The 16,059-nt window shown below is 31.9% G+C and overlaps 1 protein-coding gene across 1 annotated transcript; it reads right to left on the bottom strand.

The window, feature by feature from the left end:
- Positions 1–4,827: 4,827 nt before the first annotated feature.
- LOC107406084 (probable alpha-mannosidase At5g13980) lies at positions 4,828–15,253 on the bottom strand. The gene is made up of 30 exons (XM_048477963.2): positions 14,673–15,253; positions 14,468–14,551; positions 14,266–14,354; positions 13,889–14,063; positions 12,573–12,692; positions 12,302–12,397; positions 12,127–12,198; positions 11,642–11,755; positions 11,141–11,244; positions 10,954–11,047; positions 10,682–10,849; positions 10,508–10,588; positions 10,171–10,236; positions 10,025–10,081; positions 9,593–9,812; positions 9,349–9,488; positions 9,114–9,179; positions 8,909–8,968; positions 8,748–8,819; positions 8,415–8,462; positions 8,200–8,319; positions 7,983–8,048; positions 7,283–7,395; positions 6,463–6,547; positions 6,275–6,385; positions 6,095–6,190; positions 5,786–5,833; positions 5,589–5,657; positions 5,256–5,488; positions 4,828–5,154 (listed from the first exon to the last, which is right to left on the bottom strand). Exons 1-29 carry the CDS (start codon positions 14,889–14,891, stop codon positions 5,297–5,299), a joined length of 3,045 nt encoding a protein of 1,014 aa, XP_048333920.2. The 5' UTR covers positions 14,892–15,253; the 3' UTR covers positions 4,828–5,154; positions 5,256–5,296.
- Between the last annotated feature and the right edge of the window lie 806 nt (positions 15,254–16,059).

Genomic DNA, 16,059 nt, shown 5'->3' with positions numbered 1-16,059 from the left:
GACTATACTACTGAAGAAGATAGTGCTCAAGAAGCATTGGCAGCAATGACTTTTGATAATAACAATGATCCCAAATTCTATGCCGACTCAGGAGCAACAACTCATATGACAAACCAACAAGGTAATCTTAAATCTCTAAAACCTTATTTTGGTTCTGACCAAATTTTTGTCGGTAATGGTCAAACTTTATCAATTACTCATATTGGAAATGCATTGCTCTTTACTTCAAATGGTAATCTTGCTCTTAAAAATGTTCTTGTTGTTCCTAAAATAAAAAAAAGAATTTATTATCTGTTAGCCAACTTATCGATGATAATGCTTGCTCTTTTGAATTTAACTCTTCTGGCTTTGTTATCAAGGATTCCAAGCAACAGATATTAGTCAAAGGACATAGGCATGGAAAATTATTTGCTCTTGAAGATGGGCACATTGAAGCTCTAGCTGCTATTAATGCAAAAGGAGTTTTATCAAACGTTTGGCATGCTCATTTAGGGCATCCTAATCAAGTTTTCGTAAAGAATTTAGAGAATAAGAAAGTTATAAATGTTTCCAAATGGTTACCTAAAGATAGTTTATGTACTAGTTGTCAGCTTGGTAAGCATTGTAGACTTTTCTTTGACAAATTAGAATCAATTTCACATTTTCCTCTTCAAAAGATACATAGTGATATATGGGGACCAACATCAATTCTTTCTCCTCAAAAGTTTCAATATTATGTGATATTTATTGATGATTTTACTAGATATACATGGTTATATCCATTACGACATAAATCTGATTTTTATTCTTGTTTCTTGAAATTTCAAGTTTTTGTTGAGAATCATTTTGACAGGAAAATTAAAACTTTCCAATGCGATGGAGGAGATGAGTTCACTTCAAATGACTTCACAAATCATTTGACACAATGTGGTATAAACCAACAAATTTCTTATCCTTATATGCCAAAACAAAATGGATTGGCGGAATGAAAACATTGACATATTGTCGAGACCAGTTTGACTCTCCTTTTTCATGCTAATGTTCCTCTTAAATTTTGGGTTGATGCTTTTCTAACTGCTACATATCTCATAAACCAATTACCTCTCTCCTCCCTTGGTAAGGAAATGCCTTATTTTAGATTATTTGGTAAGCACCCAAATTATTCTGGTTTACGTATTTTTGGCTCACAACGTTTTCCATATTTAAAAACTCCTAGCATGCATAAATTTTCAAAAAAAACCGTTCCTTGTGTTTTCTTGGGATATAGCCCTTTGCATAAAGGTTATAGATGCCTTGATCCTCAATCTCAGCGTGTTTATATTTCTAGACATGTAGTTTTTAATGAAGCATGTTTCCCTTTATCAATAAGGTATCTCAATCTTCTTCGCCAAATCTTATTATTATAACTTTTCATAATTTTGATGAGTGGTTTTCAGGCATATCACGTGGAGATTCCTCACCACCAACTTCCAATTTTTCTACTACAAAAAAATCTCATAGAGTTGCCTTTGACCCAATAAACCAAGATACTACTTCTCTTTCCCATGATTTGCCTACCACAATTATTCCTTCCGAAACTCTCCATCTCCACCAAGCAATGTATCACTATCTCTTGAAACTAATCAACATACTAGTCACCAAGAACCTAATACCAGTGCTATTACCTCATCCAACTTGCCTCCTCAACGACCCGAATGTGAAAAACAGCCTCCCTCATATCTTAGAGATTATGTTCTTCCTACTACCTCTCATCATACTATTCTTACGTCTATAGCTGAGCTAAAAACTCTCAAGACTGCTCTTAAATTTTAAAATTGGAAAGAAGCCATGCAAGAAGAGCTTGATGCATTACACCACAATCACACTTGGACACTTGTACCTCGGCTAAACAATGCAAATGTCGTTGGTAGCAAATGGGTATATAAGACCAAATTCAAGGAGGATGGGAACATTGACTGTTTCAAAGCGCGTTTGGTGGCCAAAAGATATACTCAAATACCTGGCCTTGACTTTAGTGAAACCTTTAGTCCTGTTGTAAAGGCTACAACCATCCGTCTTGTTTTATCCATTACGGTGTACTTTAAATAGCCACTCAAGCAACTTGATGTCAAGAATGCCTTCCTCAATGGTGTTCTCCATGAACAAGTATTCATAGAACAACCCCCTGGTTTTTTAAATCCAAGATACCCCAATTATGTTTGTTTGTTACATAAATCTATTTATGGTCTTAAACAAGCACCACGTGCTTGGTTTGCCAAACTTGCTTCAAGGCTTATTTCTCTAGGATTTATTTGTAGCAAAGCAGATCATTCTTTATTTATTTATCGTTTTAACAATATACTAATATTGTTGCTTGTCTATGTAGATGATGTGGTCATAACAGGCAATAAATCTCCCTTTATTTCTCGTCTTATCTCTCGGCTGAATCAGGAATTTTCCTTTAAAGATGTAGGCAACCTTCAGTACTTTCTAGGCATTGAAGTCAAGTCCTTTCCAAAAGGCCTCTTTCTCACTCAAACTAAATATGCCCATGACCTTTTAGCAAAAGCTAAAATGCTTGATGCCTCCAAAAGCAACACTCCTATTAACCAAAAACCCACTCCTCAACCTAATGATGCTAAGCCCACCAATCCAACCACCTATAGGTAATTATGTGGTTCCCTTCAATATCTCACTTTTACTCGTCCTGACCTTACCCATGCTGTTAATTTAGTTTGTCAACACTTCCAAAATCCTACAATAAAGGATCTACGTGCCGTTAAACGTATCCTAGGCTATATAAGGGGCACGTTAACTTATGGTATTTGTTATCTATCCCAAAGCTCACTCACTCTTAATGCTTTTTGTGATGCAGATTGGGCAGGTTGTCCTCTTACTCGATGAAGCACAACTGGTTTTTGCATTTTTCTTGGGTCAAACTGCATTGCATGGGCTTCCAAAAAGCAACCCACTGTCTCTTGATCTAGTGCAGAAGCTAAGTACCGAGCTCTAGCAACTACCACCGTTGATATTACATGGCTCCTACATTTGTTTCATGACATTGGCATCAAACTTGATCGACGTCCTCTTCTTTTATGTGACAATCAAAGTGCCATTCATTTGCCCATAATCCAGTACTCCATGCTCGAACAAAGCACATTCAAGTTGACTGCCATTTTGTTCGGGAAAAAGTTACTGATGGCACACTTCATCTTCGTTATATTCCTACCTTCAAACAGATTGCCGACATCCTCACTAAAGCATTATCGCGGGATTTATTTGAAGATTTTCGTTACAAGCTTGGTGGTCACTCCCTTTCCCTACCAAGCTTGGAGAGGGTGAAAAGAGAGCTCAAACTGACAACACAAATCAAGGAGACAATATTACAAGACCGTTGGAACATATTAAGCCATTAGACATAAATTGAGTTGCATGTATGGTAATCTCCAAAGGATTCAAATTAGCTAGGCTGTCCTAAGTAATTACCAACTCAAATATATGTTTTCCAATCTTTAGAAATATTTCCTAATTAGAATTATAGCCGTTGGTATAAGTCTATATATATGTATACGTATAATTCCAAAAACTATGTGAAAAGATATACAATCATTCCTTCAATATACATTTTTATTCAGCTTTTTCAAGATCTTTAATATACAACAAATTAAATTCAATATTAGTTTTTTGAATCACTTTTTTTTTAAGTGTTATGTGTTTTTTGTATTTTATATGTCGTGCACAAATATGGGTCACTTTTAGATCACCTTTTGTACTTAAACTTTAATATGTTAATCATATATTATTACAGTGATCGCGATAACCACTTTGTGTTTTTCAAATTTTAACATGCTCAAATAGTAGCAAGTAAAATTTTTTTAGTGGTCCAAAATAACTCATTTGTTTTTTAATGGTTTAAATGGTTGAGATTAAAGCGTATCCATATATATATATATGTGTATGATAGTAGCTCCCATATATAGCCATTATCCTATCAAAAGATCCCAATGGTTTCCTTTATCGATATATATTGAATTGCTTCAAAAATTTAAAAATATATTTATGGATTATAGAGTTTAATGAAATTCAAAAATCTTAAAAAGATAAAGTAAACCCCACACGGACTTAAGTAAACCACTAATACATTCACTCAAAAAAAAAAAAAAAAAAGGTTAGATTGTTATTATATATTTAAATATCAATCTTTTAAACAATACGAGAATGAGATTAAATTACTATTATATATTTAAATATTAATCCTTTAAACAACACGAGAATGAATAAAGGAGCTTTTGGTAGTTTTTTATTAGGCCAATTCTGATTTGAAAATTCTTATATATATATATATATACACACACACTTTATTATAATATATCTATCTTTAAAAAAAGGGATTATCTGCACTTTGCTACCCTCAAATTTTAGGGTTTTATAATTACAAACTTTAACTTTTCAATTTAACAATTTTAGCCTTTAATTTTCAATTTGTTGTAATTTAAACCTTATCTGATTTTTAACTATTAGGTTAGCTGTCTTACATAACTAATATTAAATTGTATTAATTTTCAAATTGATACTTAAGTGCAAAATATTAAAATCATTTTTAAAATATTACATTTTAATACCCTTTATTTTATTTTATTTTTAAAAAAGGCTAACCACTACTAAGCTGTATTAAATTTCAAATGAAAAAAACTAAAATTGTATATTTTTAAAACTTAACTTCAAAATTTTTCACTTTAAAGTCTTTTAGTTCGAAACTTAATGCGGTTTAATATTAATCATATATTAAGCTCTATTAGTCAAAAGTCAAATAGATTTATATTACAATAAATTAAAAAAATCGAGAATTTAAATTGCCAAATCAAAAGGTTAAAGGTCTAAATTGAAAAATTCTAAAATAGTATCAAAATGTAATTAACTCAAAAATACACATAAAAATTAAAAGAGCAAAGCATGCTTGTTCATGACTAACACAAAAATATTGTCCATCCTTGATTAATTGATTGTTGTCCTATATATATATATATATATATATCTATGATGTCCATCTAGTTTACTTATTTGAATTAAACTTCAGATTCAACAAAGCAAACCATGAATGAGAGGGGTCAATTCCATGTACACTTGCCAAAACTAGAACCACTAATTGACATCAAGGAAAAATTAGTTACTTTTCCAACACCAACAATTGAAGATCTGCAAAACAAAACAAATTGCCAATCCCTTTATTATTATTATTATTATTATTATTATTATATAACATTTTTTTGAAACTTACAATACAAGATATGTTTTACCTTTCACTGCCGCCCTTTCTTTTTTTTTTTTTTTTTTTTTTTTAGAAGTTGATGATGAAGGTTCTAATTTCCATTGGAGCAAGTTCCACAACCAACTTTGTTGGATCAACAGGTCCTCCCCTCGACACTTTCGGTTCTTCAGTAGAGCCTTCTACTTTCCAAACAAGTCTTTTCCTCTCCATTTCTGCTCTTTGCTGGTTAGCAGATAAACTTGTCTCTTCTATTTTGTTTATCTGAGTTTCATGGAATGGAAAATATTCATATTACTGAAATAATGAAAATAGTGAATAAAAAATAAGTAATACCATTCTGTTTTCATGCAAAAATATACACCTTCTTATTTACAAACAGTCTTTTCAGCTCTACGCTGGCCGTAACTGAAAGGTCCTTATCCTCTCCAATCTTGAAATCAAAAGCGCAAAAAGAAAAAATCATAAGAACAATTAGGAAATCATGCTTATTGAATGCATGGTGAAAATGAAGCTTCAACAGGAACTTAATTTAGTAACCAGATGAAAGAAACAAAAAACCTCATATAAGTGTGCCAAACGAAGGAGGACTCCTCCATTTTCTAGCTCCTGCAGAGTTCAACATAGCAATAACAAACTAGGTTAGACAATCTTTAGCTTTTCATCAGGTTCCACATTATTAATTATAGAGAAAAAACATAGATAACTCTCCAAACAAGAAAAAAATAAATAAAAAAGAGCACAGTATAGTTATTTGGAGACACATTTTGTAAGAAAACCTTATTCCATACCTTCTTTTATGTTCTTATAAAACTCACCAAAAAGTAGTAAAGATACAAGATATTTAACAAATATGAGTGACATACAAACCTCGAGGGTTATGATTGCAACGTTATCAGGTAAAGCATAGGAAGAATCCACCAAAGAAAATGTTGGAACGTGAGAGTTTCTCCATTTATCTCCATCCTGCAAGAAGATAACCAGTCATCTATAGGTAAAATGTTTTTAACTGTGTTTTGCTACTGAAATGCTAAAATATCTTTCTTTCACCTGTTGCGAGAAGGCTAAGAGAAATGGTGAATATATCTCCTGACCAAAAGATCGACGCCATTTAGCACCCTCCCCTATAGGATCCACTCTGAGATAATACTTTCCTTGGATCTGTAAGTTTGATAGTAAAGCAAACCAATGAGAAAAATGTCTAAAAACTAAAAGGGATTCTGTTAGTATGCTCTTACAATTAGCCCTAGGCATTCATCACGAACACAAACTGTTTCATTGAGTGCCTCTGCGACACCTCGACCATCATCACGAAGCAACCTCCTACACAACACAAGGAAATCCCAAATTGTACATTATGATATTGTGTCATATTTAAAAGTGCAAAGTCAAATCAAGGGAAAAGGCAAGAACCAGCTGCACAAAAAGGAAGGGAAGCAATAACATAGTATAACCTTTGGTTTATGGACATGGATAAAAATAGATAGATTTCAATTCAAGGTAGCGTTACAAGTTTTGTATTATCGTGTTTCAAAATTTACTTATGAGGAATATCGTTTTAATTTTATCTTGACCTTAATTTCATAAATATTTGGAGTGAAGACCTCCCATTTTGAGAATATGTGTCTTTTCTATATAATCTCTTTCTCTTTTCCTTTTCTACAACAATTAGCAAATATGGATTGCTGATTCTGTCCATCCATTACACGTAGCCTTGTTTAACCCCAAAATAGAAGTCAATCTCAGTCTTTCTGTATCCAAGTTAGTAACTACATAGTGAATCCTCATTCTCGATTGGACTGGTTGCTATGAACTTTCTCCTTGATCGAGCATTCACTTCTCTAAACCGCAAAACTTCTTTCGCATTTCAAGGCTTAAACAACCACACAGGCTATATTATGTTAGTCAAAGATTGATAAACCATCACTATATTAATAACTTTGTTATTTCAGGTAGTATACATAGTTAGAAGTAATAGAAAAGGGTGAATTATTGTCAGGTAGTATACATAGTTAGAAGCAATAGAAAAGGGTGAACAAATAGAAGTAAAGAATAAACCTGTGAAGCATCAATTCTAATTCCCCATCCACAATGCTAGATCCAGCCACTGCTCGATCAACTAATACCGAGATCTCTGTGTTGTTATCTTTCAAATAGATTCCGAGATTAATCTGAAGGAACAACAAACTGAAGTTTTTGATGTGCTTTTCAAGAAAGTGATGAGTTTACATTTGAACTTTAAATGCCATTTGAAGTTTTTAACAATTAGAAATGTTCAAATTCATTAAACCTTTGAAAAAAAAAAAAAAAAAAAAAAAAGGATGTGCATCAAGATGAAAAATAAATAAGCAAACTACTTAGGTCTACTGCTGCATCTGAATTCAGATATAGTATCTGATATAAACAATTGCATCTTCTACTTGAGTTCATTTTGTACTACAATTTGTATTTCAGTATACCAAATCTCTTACTGCAAAATGCCAAGTACAAGTTGGTGAAAGATTTTTCCACTCTAACTGTAATATGCTTTCCTATTTCAGTATCAATTTTCATCATCATATTCTTTTACTAAACCATTTGTCTATCCAAAAGAATAAAATTTACTTGAAAGTTGGAAGTGAAAACTGTTTATTCATTGAGGAATTTCCTAGTCATGTTTTAAGACTATCCCTCGTAATTTTTACTGTGAAAGATAAAAGATAAACACAAACCCAGGCCAACAAATGAAATTTATGACTATAGTTATCATATAACATACCGGGTAATAATTTCCTGCAACAGGTTGATTCACTTCCAGGTTCCAGTACTTTCTATCGTCTCGAATCTGCAAAACAACAACTTCTCTAAGAAAATTTACATCCACATTTAATTATATGTCATTTTAGTGACTTGTTGAAATATCAACTTCACGGACTAAAAAGGTGATTATATGGGCAATACAAAACAGGGAACATACTGAAGCAGACATAACTTACCCTTTCAATAAAATCACGTCCATTAGAATCTGTAAAGAATTGTTTGTTGCTTTTCACGCTACTCGTAAATTTTGTTACAATCTCTTTGCCAATTCCATCTTCAATTGGTATAGGTCCAACCTATCAAAATGAGAATATTGTTATCAAAAAAGCTTCAAACCTGAATCGTTAGCTATGCAATTGAAATGAAAATGCACTTTTAAGAATAAACTTACAGTAAATTCAATTTCGGCATGCTCTTTTCCATTGTACACTCTAGTGATCTGTTCAAACAATGTCATGGATTAGCTACTCCAGACATCAATAAATGAACATCTTTACACTATGAAGAAGCATATATATATTTGATCCTTCAAATTTGTATATTTAAGCAAAAAGAATACAGAATCCACGATATAGCTCTACATATGATCAAATTATTTTTTGGTCCAACTTAGTTCGTCTTTTTGAAGTATTTAAAGAGAAAAAAATGAAGCTTTTCCAACAATAGATTAAATAATATTTGAGAAGATGAAAGATTCCATCATTCAAGAGACAAAGATAAGCACCTGATATATCCATGGATTGATCCTTTGATGTACTTCATCCAACACTGGTCCTTGGAAAAGTGTAAGAGGAACCTGAAATTTCCAATGATAACTCCTTTGTTAAATATCATTGTGGTTACACAAAAGTTTTTCGACTAAAATGCTTCAAAACATGTAATTACCTGCCCTTCACGTTTGATGAGTTTTGTACCGTTTGGACGAAAGATGTATGCTCCTGAAGCCTTCAAAAGTTCAAGATTTTCTTTCCTTAGTCATTACCAATTATTATCATATTGCCAAAAAAAAAAAAAAAAAAAGGAAAAAAATGATGGCTGATGGAGATGGAGATTGAAAAACAGCTATAAACCTCCCTAGATCATAAATTACCTGTAAATCTACACTTCCATCATCTCCAGGGTAATAGCTGTATGATTGCTCTATTGATTCTTCAACCTTGTGGCGATTTTAAATAAAAAAAATTCAGATCCATGAAAAACAGAATCATAAGAAGACAGTTGCACTTTTGCACAAAATTCCGTGACCAAAACCATGTAGATTGGGGTGATGAAACTTAATGAGATAGTATAAAGATATGAAATGAAGTATCAACAGATTGGCATACCTTGCTCCTGCTATTAACATATTTAGTAAGTTTTCCTTCATTTCCAGAATAAATAAGCTTCAACTTCCCTGGCCCTACTGATACTGTATAATTTTGACTTGTGTCTGACTTGTACGCTATTCGTCTCTTAGAAATAGAAGCTGCAGAAGTGAAGAATAAAATGAGCCAGTTAAGAAAAAAAAAAAAAATCAAGTTTCGTTGTATTGTTCAAGAATATTACAAATGCAGGAAATTATTCCCTAACCTGACTGTTTATCACTTGAGACAACGTAAGTGCTGAAACCAAGTGGTGGTACAGTTGCTGAAAATGCAAGCCAATAACTAGGGCTTACACTTGTAGATTTTCCCAAATATGCCTCAACATGGAAATTTCTTAAGCTCAAAGAGTTATTAAGCACGGGTATGAGCTGTGATTGAATTTCTTTTCCACTAAAATCCCGAACAACAAGATTCTCATTTGTAACCTGTAGGTAGATTGACAAGGTGAGATCCTTAACTGAAGTAAAAACAAAAGAAGTATCCAAGGGCAGTTGTGTTTAGCACACAGAAATTGATGAGTGTAATATGTGATCTAGAAATTTTTAAAACGGCATAAAGTTGAAGAAAATTTGCATAATATCAATATAATGTAATAACTAATAAGGATTTCAACATGGAAGAGGAACAAATTACTTACAGGAATCTTTACGACATCCTCTCTTTTCCATCCCAGAGGATTATAAACAACAATAACCTATGAAAGAGATATAAGAGATAAGGATTAGAAACTTCTACATAATTAATGCTAATATATCAGATATGCCATCACAGAACTATTCTCACCAGGTCTTTTCCTTCTGACAAATCAGCTTCTGATGGGGGACAATAACTAACATTCAAAAGTGGACACTGAAATGACAAGGAAAAAGGAAAACAAGTTGTATTTAAATCAGCATGCTAATAGATCAAATTAGATTCGAGCTTCATGAAGATAAAATAAATAAATGATGTATAAATTAATATAGCGCTCAAAATGATTTTACCATTGGCACCAATTAAGCATTAAGGTACTTGCTTAAAAATTACTCAACCTACTGTAAATATGATCTGCTCTCAGATATTTGGGAATTAAACCATGATATGACGAAACAGCAAAATTATAAAGGAACAATTAACCTGCCTGTTGAAACATTGTTTTGCTATCAGTTTTTGATGCCAAATCTGTTAAGCTTGCAAGTGATGCCGCAACTACCTTCTCACTCTAAAATCCAAAAAAAAAAAAAAAAAATGAATGGAAAATATACAAGACTAAATATAAGGAAATTACTGTGAAAATATGAGAGAAAAGTCTTACCTCTGCATAACCTATAGAAAGTCGTTTTGCATAATCATCAGCTACATGCTGCTTCTCTGTACCAGTAAGTCCATCATGATGTTGAGCAATTGCTAAAGCATCGGCCAAAGATTCTGTGGTTGGCCCTTCTTTATTCCTTCCCTTGAAAAATTCTAGTTGCCGTGCTGCCTGTTTATAGAATACGGTGTAATGGAGATAGCATTGGTCTTGAAGTTTTTTTCTAGTAGGCTGAAATAATTCATACCAACAACCGAAAGGACCAAAGAGTTTACCAGGTAATAGCCACTGAGAAATCTAACGTATCCTTTAGTAGCTGGTCTACTAGTAAAATATCCAGTCCAGTAAGCATTTACACGGTCTGCATATCTGATAAATGCACAAATTTTATTGATCAACATGCACATGAGCTATTGCTTCTGAAAGTAATTTTGAATATTAAAAAGAAAGAATTGAACTCACGGAAAGTAATCATCATCTTCCTTGAGGGGCCAGCGCTCATTTGTTGCATATTTTGCATCAGTGTAAATTGATGGGGTTGAGTACAAGGCATTGACACGACCATCCTACAGGCACTCAAACCAGTGTACAACATTTTAGTTTCACTTATTTTCCGAGAAAAATTGCTACCGAATTTACAACACCATTGAAAATGCAGGGATTAGTGGCCATAAATAAAGGTAAGCCAATGATGTAGAAAAATTTCAACTGCAAAATTTGTTCAAGCAGCAGCAACTAACAATCAAATCCTCTGTTTCTATACTTTTAGCCAAAGATGAGTAGATTATCATATTTGACGGTGTAAGTCAATGTCATAATCTCGTTTTCATAATCACAGGCAAAACCTCTGGATTAATGCAGTTTAACAGATTAACATGATTGGGCTCAAACTTGACAAGTCAAAGAAGCAATGAATTGAAAGACAGAAGTTCTAAAATAACAGAACAAAAGCCATGAACTAACTTGATTGACATAATGAATGAACTTGTCCAACTGCCGGAACCACGACTCTGCATATTGATACTTGAAATCCGTTCCCATTGTCCACAGTATATGATTTGTGCGAGTAATGTTAGCCTGAGAAATATAACCGTGTTCAACATAAGCATCAAGAGATTTTGAACTCCCTTTGAAAAATATAGAGAAATTATTTGACAGATGAGTGCTATTCAACCTTCTGATATACATTTCACGAATCAATTAAAATCCAAAATGCAGTCCAAAGTTTTCAAATCAAGATTTTAAACTAAACTTATAATACATCTTGATTGACATCAAGCTATCAAAGTTTGGTAAAACTTCCCATTTTCTTTTCCTAAAACCAAAATTCCCTTTTTCCAACACATGTTAATAACATGTAAAAAACCGAAATTTCAGTATTCTCTTTTGTAATGGATGGAAGAATGCATTGCACTAAAAGTTGCATAATATAAATCTGCACATCTTACTTGTGCTATTGCGGCAGCTACAAACTGGTTAACACGGAGAGGCACATTATAGTCGAACAGATTGGGGTTATCCTTCAAGTAGGAGATTACAGACATTAGACATATAAATAAACTGTATGGTACTTATAAAAGACATTCAAAAGCCTAACAAAAATATACTTAATAGTGAACTAACCTGGACAATAGCAGAATCAATATCATCATTAACTTCATAGTAGAAATTAGTATTACTTGGAGGCTCATAATTTTCAGGAAATGCACCAGCAAAAATCTACAGGAGAAAAAGTCAACAAATTGAAGTGAGAAATCCTTTTTCCAAGATTTTCCAAAACAGCATGCAATCAAATACATTGTTTCAAAACAAAACCAAAAACAAAAATTTAATACTGCATAAAAGAGTATTTCAATTAGATTCTTGAAAACAAAAACAAGTTTTAAGGTCTGACCTGTGAAGATGAACCAAGACTTTTAGAACCCCTCCAGATAACCTCGAGGGTTTTGTCATCTTTCCTCTTTGCTCTGTCTTGGTAGTCAATTCTCCCAAAGAAAAATGAGTCAAATCCAACCTACACCAACAAGAACTATTGTAAATGCAATGGTGAGGATTTGCTTTCAGGCTTTTAATATCTGAATCATTTTCCAATTAATTGGTTCATTGAAACAAATAAAACATAACAAACCTTTTTTTTTTTTTCTTTTCTCTTTTTTTAAGCATTCTCGACCGTGAAACTTTGAAAAAAAATAATAATTAAGCAATTAAAACTCTTTTATCTTTTAGGATTTATGTTCAAAATCAAAAGAAAAACGCTATTAACATATCGTAAGTACCAATATATCATTTTATCAATTTGATTGGGTGCCTTAAAATGATTTGCTTATTTTAATATAAAATATCAATATATAGTAAAATAATTAGGTTTCAAGAGCACTTATAATTAAAGATGATAAGTATCAATACAATTGCAAACAATCATGTATTCATATAATTTGATATTTTATTTATTTTGTGCTATAATTATTGCTAACATTTAAACCTTATTTTCAATTTATTATTCATTATCTATTCATAATTTATTTATTCATTATCTATTCATAATTTATTTACTTATTAAAATTAAAAACTACACACAATTGATTTTTTATTAGAACGTTTTAATGCATTTTTTTATAAACATTTTAATTATCAACTTTTAAATCTTTTCCAAATAAAATTTAAAAATATATTTAAAATTTTATATAAATTTAATAAAATACTAAAACCATTTAGACAATATAATAATTTGCTTATAAATATTCTTTCAAAAAAAAAAATTGCTTACAAATAAAATATTAATTACATTATATATGAGTTCATCTGTGGAATCCATGGCCAATATATTTTAATTTTTTAAACTAAAAATATAATATGGGAAAATAAATTTTTTGAACAGGGAACTATATAATTTTTTTTTTTTTTCATGGCTGGAAACCGAACTAAATTATTATATAATATATGGATTTGGTTGGTATGGCCATTAATGGTTATAACTAGCATCTGTCTTACTCATTCCATGATGATGTATCAATGACAAATTGAAAAATAGCAAATACAATTTATTCAGAAAATAAAAATAAAACAAAATAGATTTTTTTTTTTTTTTTTTTTTTTTTTTGGTTTCTAGTTGGATAGAAAGCAAATAAGGTAAATAATAAATCATAAAATGATGATAAGAAAATAATAATAAATGATAAAGGAATGATTGAGATTGGGAGAAATAAATACCTCAGCACCCAAAAGATAAGCCTGAACAGAAGAATGGCCAAAAGGGTCAATCTGCCAGCCAATTCTGGGAGTGACATTGAATTGTTCCTTAATGTATCTATGCCCCAGTGTCGTCTGATCTATCATATCTATGTAATGTGCTGTTGCCTCATCGTGCATACACCATCCCCCATTTCTGCATTTTCAACAATTTCTTCATTATTATCACCAAATAAATAAAACAATTTCCTTATTAAGTCATCCAAATTAATTCAAAACAAAACCAAAACTTATCCATTTCCTATTTTCAAAATCCAAAATATGATCCCCACATTGTTTCTTAACCATTTCATTACCAAATATATATATATATATATATATAATGTATAAAGTAGTACATGAGCTCTAGTTGTCCGGAGCTGACAAACTTCCTAACCGTGCTTTGGACCTCCTCACTCTGATCTCTCCACCACCGCTGGAAAAATGCCTGAAAATCAACTATTACATTAATTCACTTTCTCATCAATTTCTATTATTCTGAATTAATTTCACCCAAAAAAATAAAATAAAATAAAATAAGGGAAAACTCAAATCAATTGCCTGTTCAACATAAATGAACTTTCGATTCTTGTCTTTCAAAAGAGCAGGAACTAAAGAATCCAAAACATTCTGAACGCACGCTCCCTGCAGCCATTATTAATCAAAAACCACATGATCAATGATTCAAAACTAGATCAAAATTTTCTTTCCAACCAAACAGCCAAACAAACAAAAGAAAATTTACATATAAACACAAAACACCTACTTGAATGCTATTGTTGGAACCAACATAGTACTGATCAACAGTCTTCAACCATCCAACATCATCATGAGTATGAGGCACCAAATGAACATTGAGTTTCCCTTCTACAATTCCTGACGTCGTATTGTACTTTATGTACTTAGATTCCCCATTTCCAATCAGAATCACAATCACAAACACCAAAATCCATAACCAATTAGCCACCGGAACCACCGCCGCCATGGTCGACTAGATAGAGAGAGAGAGAAAACGAGAGAGACAAAGCTTTCTATGGAGTTTGAGTGCTTCAGTAATACTATTAAGACTAAACACTAATACAATACACTGTTTGGTAATGTAATCAAAGCGGGAATATTGATGACTTGTCTCACCTACCAAGCCTATTCCTCTGTCTTCAAGCTTTTGTTTTCGGATATTTTAATTATATAATTTCGGGAATTATGAAAAAAAAAAACTATATAATAACAATAATAACACTAATAAATAACAATAATAATCTATTTCCCTCAATTTCAGAGAATTGTATTATCCTTTCCTCGGGATAGTAATGATTGGATTTGGATTGTCCTATTTTGTTAACAAAAAATAAAAAAACAAACAAACGAACAAAATACCAAAACAGAGTTTTTTTTTCTTCCTTGCACTGTTTGAACTTATTTAAACACTGGGCTGTGCATGAAAATCGTTTTGTAATGGCCAAAAGAAAGAAAGAAATAGACGTTTCAGGTGGGCCCCGTTTCAGGTGGGCCCCACTGATCTGAATGCATGACACGTGGAGGAATAGTGGGTAATGATTTGTTTTGGCTGTGCTGTTCTTTTGTAATCAGTTTTTTTTTTAATGCGGCAAGACCGAAGATTTCGTTTGGATAAATAAAAACATCATTAACATGTTTTCCAATAGCTGGAGGCCACGTTTGACTTGGATGGTCAGTCAAGGATTGACTGCCGAAAAATGATCAAGGGTAGTTTTGGAATTTTGTTGTGCCACTTGTTTTTATTATTATTATCTGTTATTATCATCCAAGTCAGAACGTAATCTTCACGGGGCTGAGGAAAAAACAATAGTAGTTAATCAATAAATCTTAATATTGTTAAAGACCGAAATGGACTGACAGTGCTTTGGTCTTTTCTTTAATATATATTTTACTAATAAATATTGATATTACCTTTTTTTATCCAAAAAATATCAACAGTTATCCAATCAAAAAAATCAAAGATTATCTACATTTAATTTTGTACAATCTCCCGAAAAAATAAAACAAAGAGATCTTGTAAACTATACATTTTTTATTATTATTATTACGTGAACTATACATCTGGAGTATATATTATTTAAGAAAGATCCCCGTTTTTGTTTTATATTTAATGAGATTTGGTAGATCACACTCTT

Source organism: Ziziphus jujuba, chromosome 3 (assembly GCF_031755915.1).
Source record: "Ziziphus jujuba cultivar Dongzao chromosome 3, ASM3175591v1".
Lineage (NCBI taxonomy): Eukaryota > Viridiplantae > Streptophyta > Magnoliopsida > Rosales > Rhamnaceae > Ziziphus > Ziziphus jujuba.
Note: the sequence above shows the minus strand (reverse complement) of the source record. Positions and strands in the feature narration are given on the sequence as shown.

Excerpts from the sequence above, each read along its gene's own strand:
- LOC107406084 (XM_048477963.2), bottom strand. The coding sequence starts at position 14,891 with ATGGCGGCGGTGGTTCCGGTGGCTAATTGGTTATGGATTTTGGTGTTT. Across the intron at positions 8,969-9,113 it reads ATGGAAGTGTAGATTTACAG|GCTTCAGGAGCATACATCTT; the intron begins GTAATTTATGAT and ends GAACTTTTGAAG. Across the intron at positions 6,548-7,282 it reads TTAGAATTGATGCTTCACAG|GAGGTTGCTTCGTGATGATG; the intron begins GTTTATTCTTTA and ends TGTGTTGTGTAG.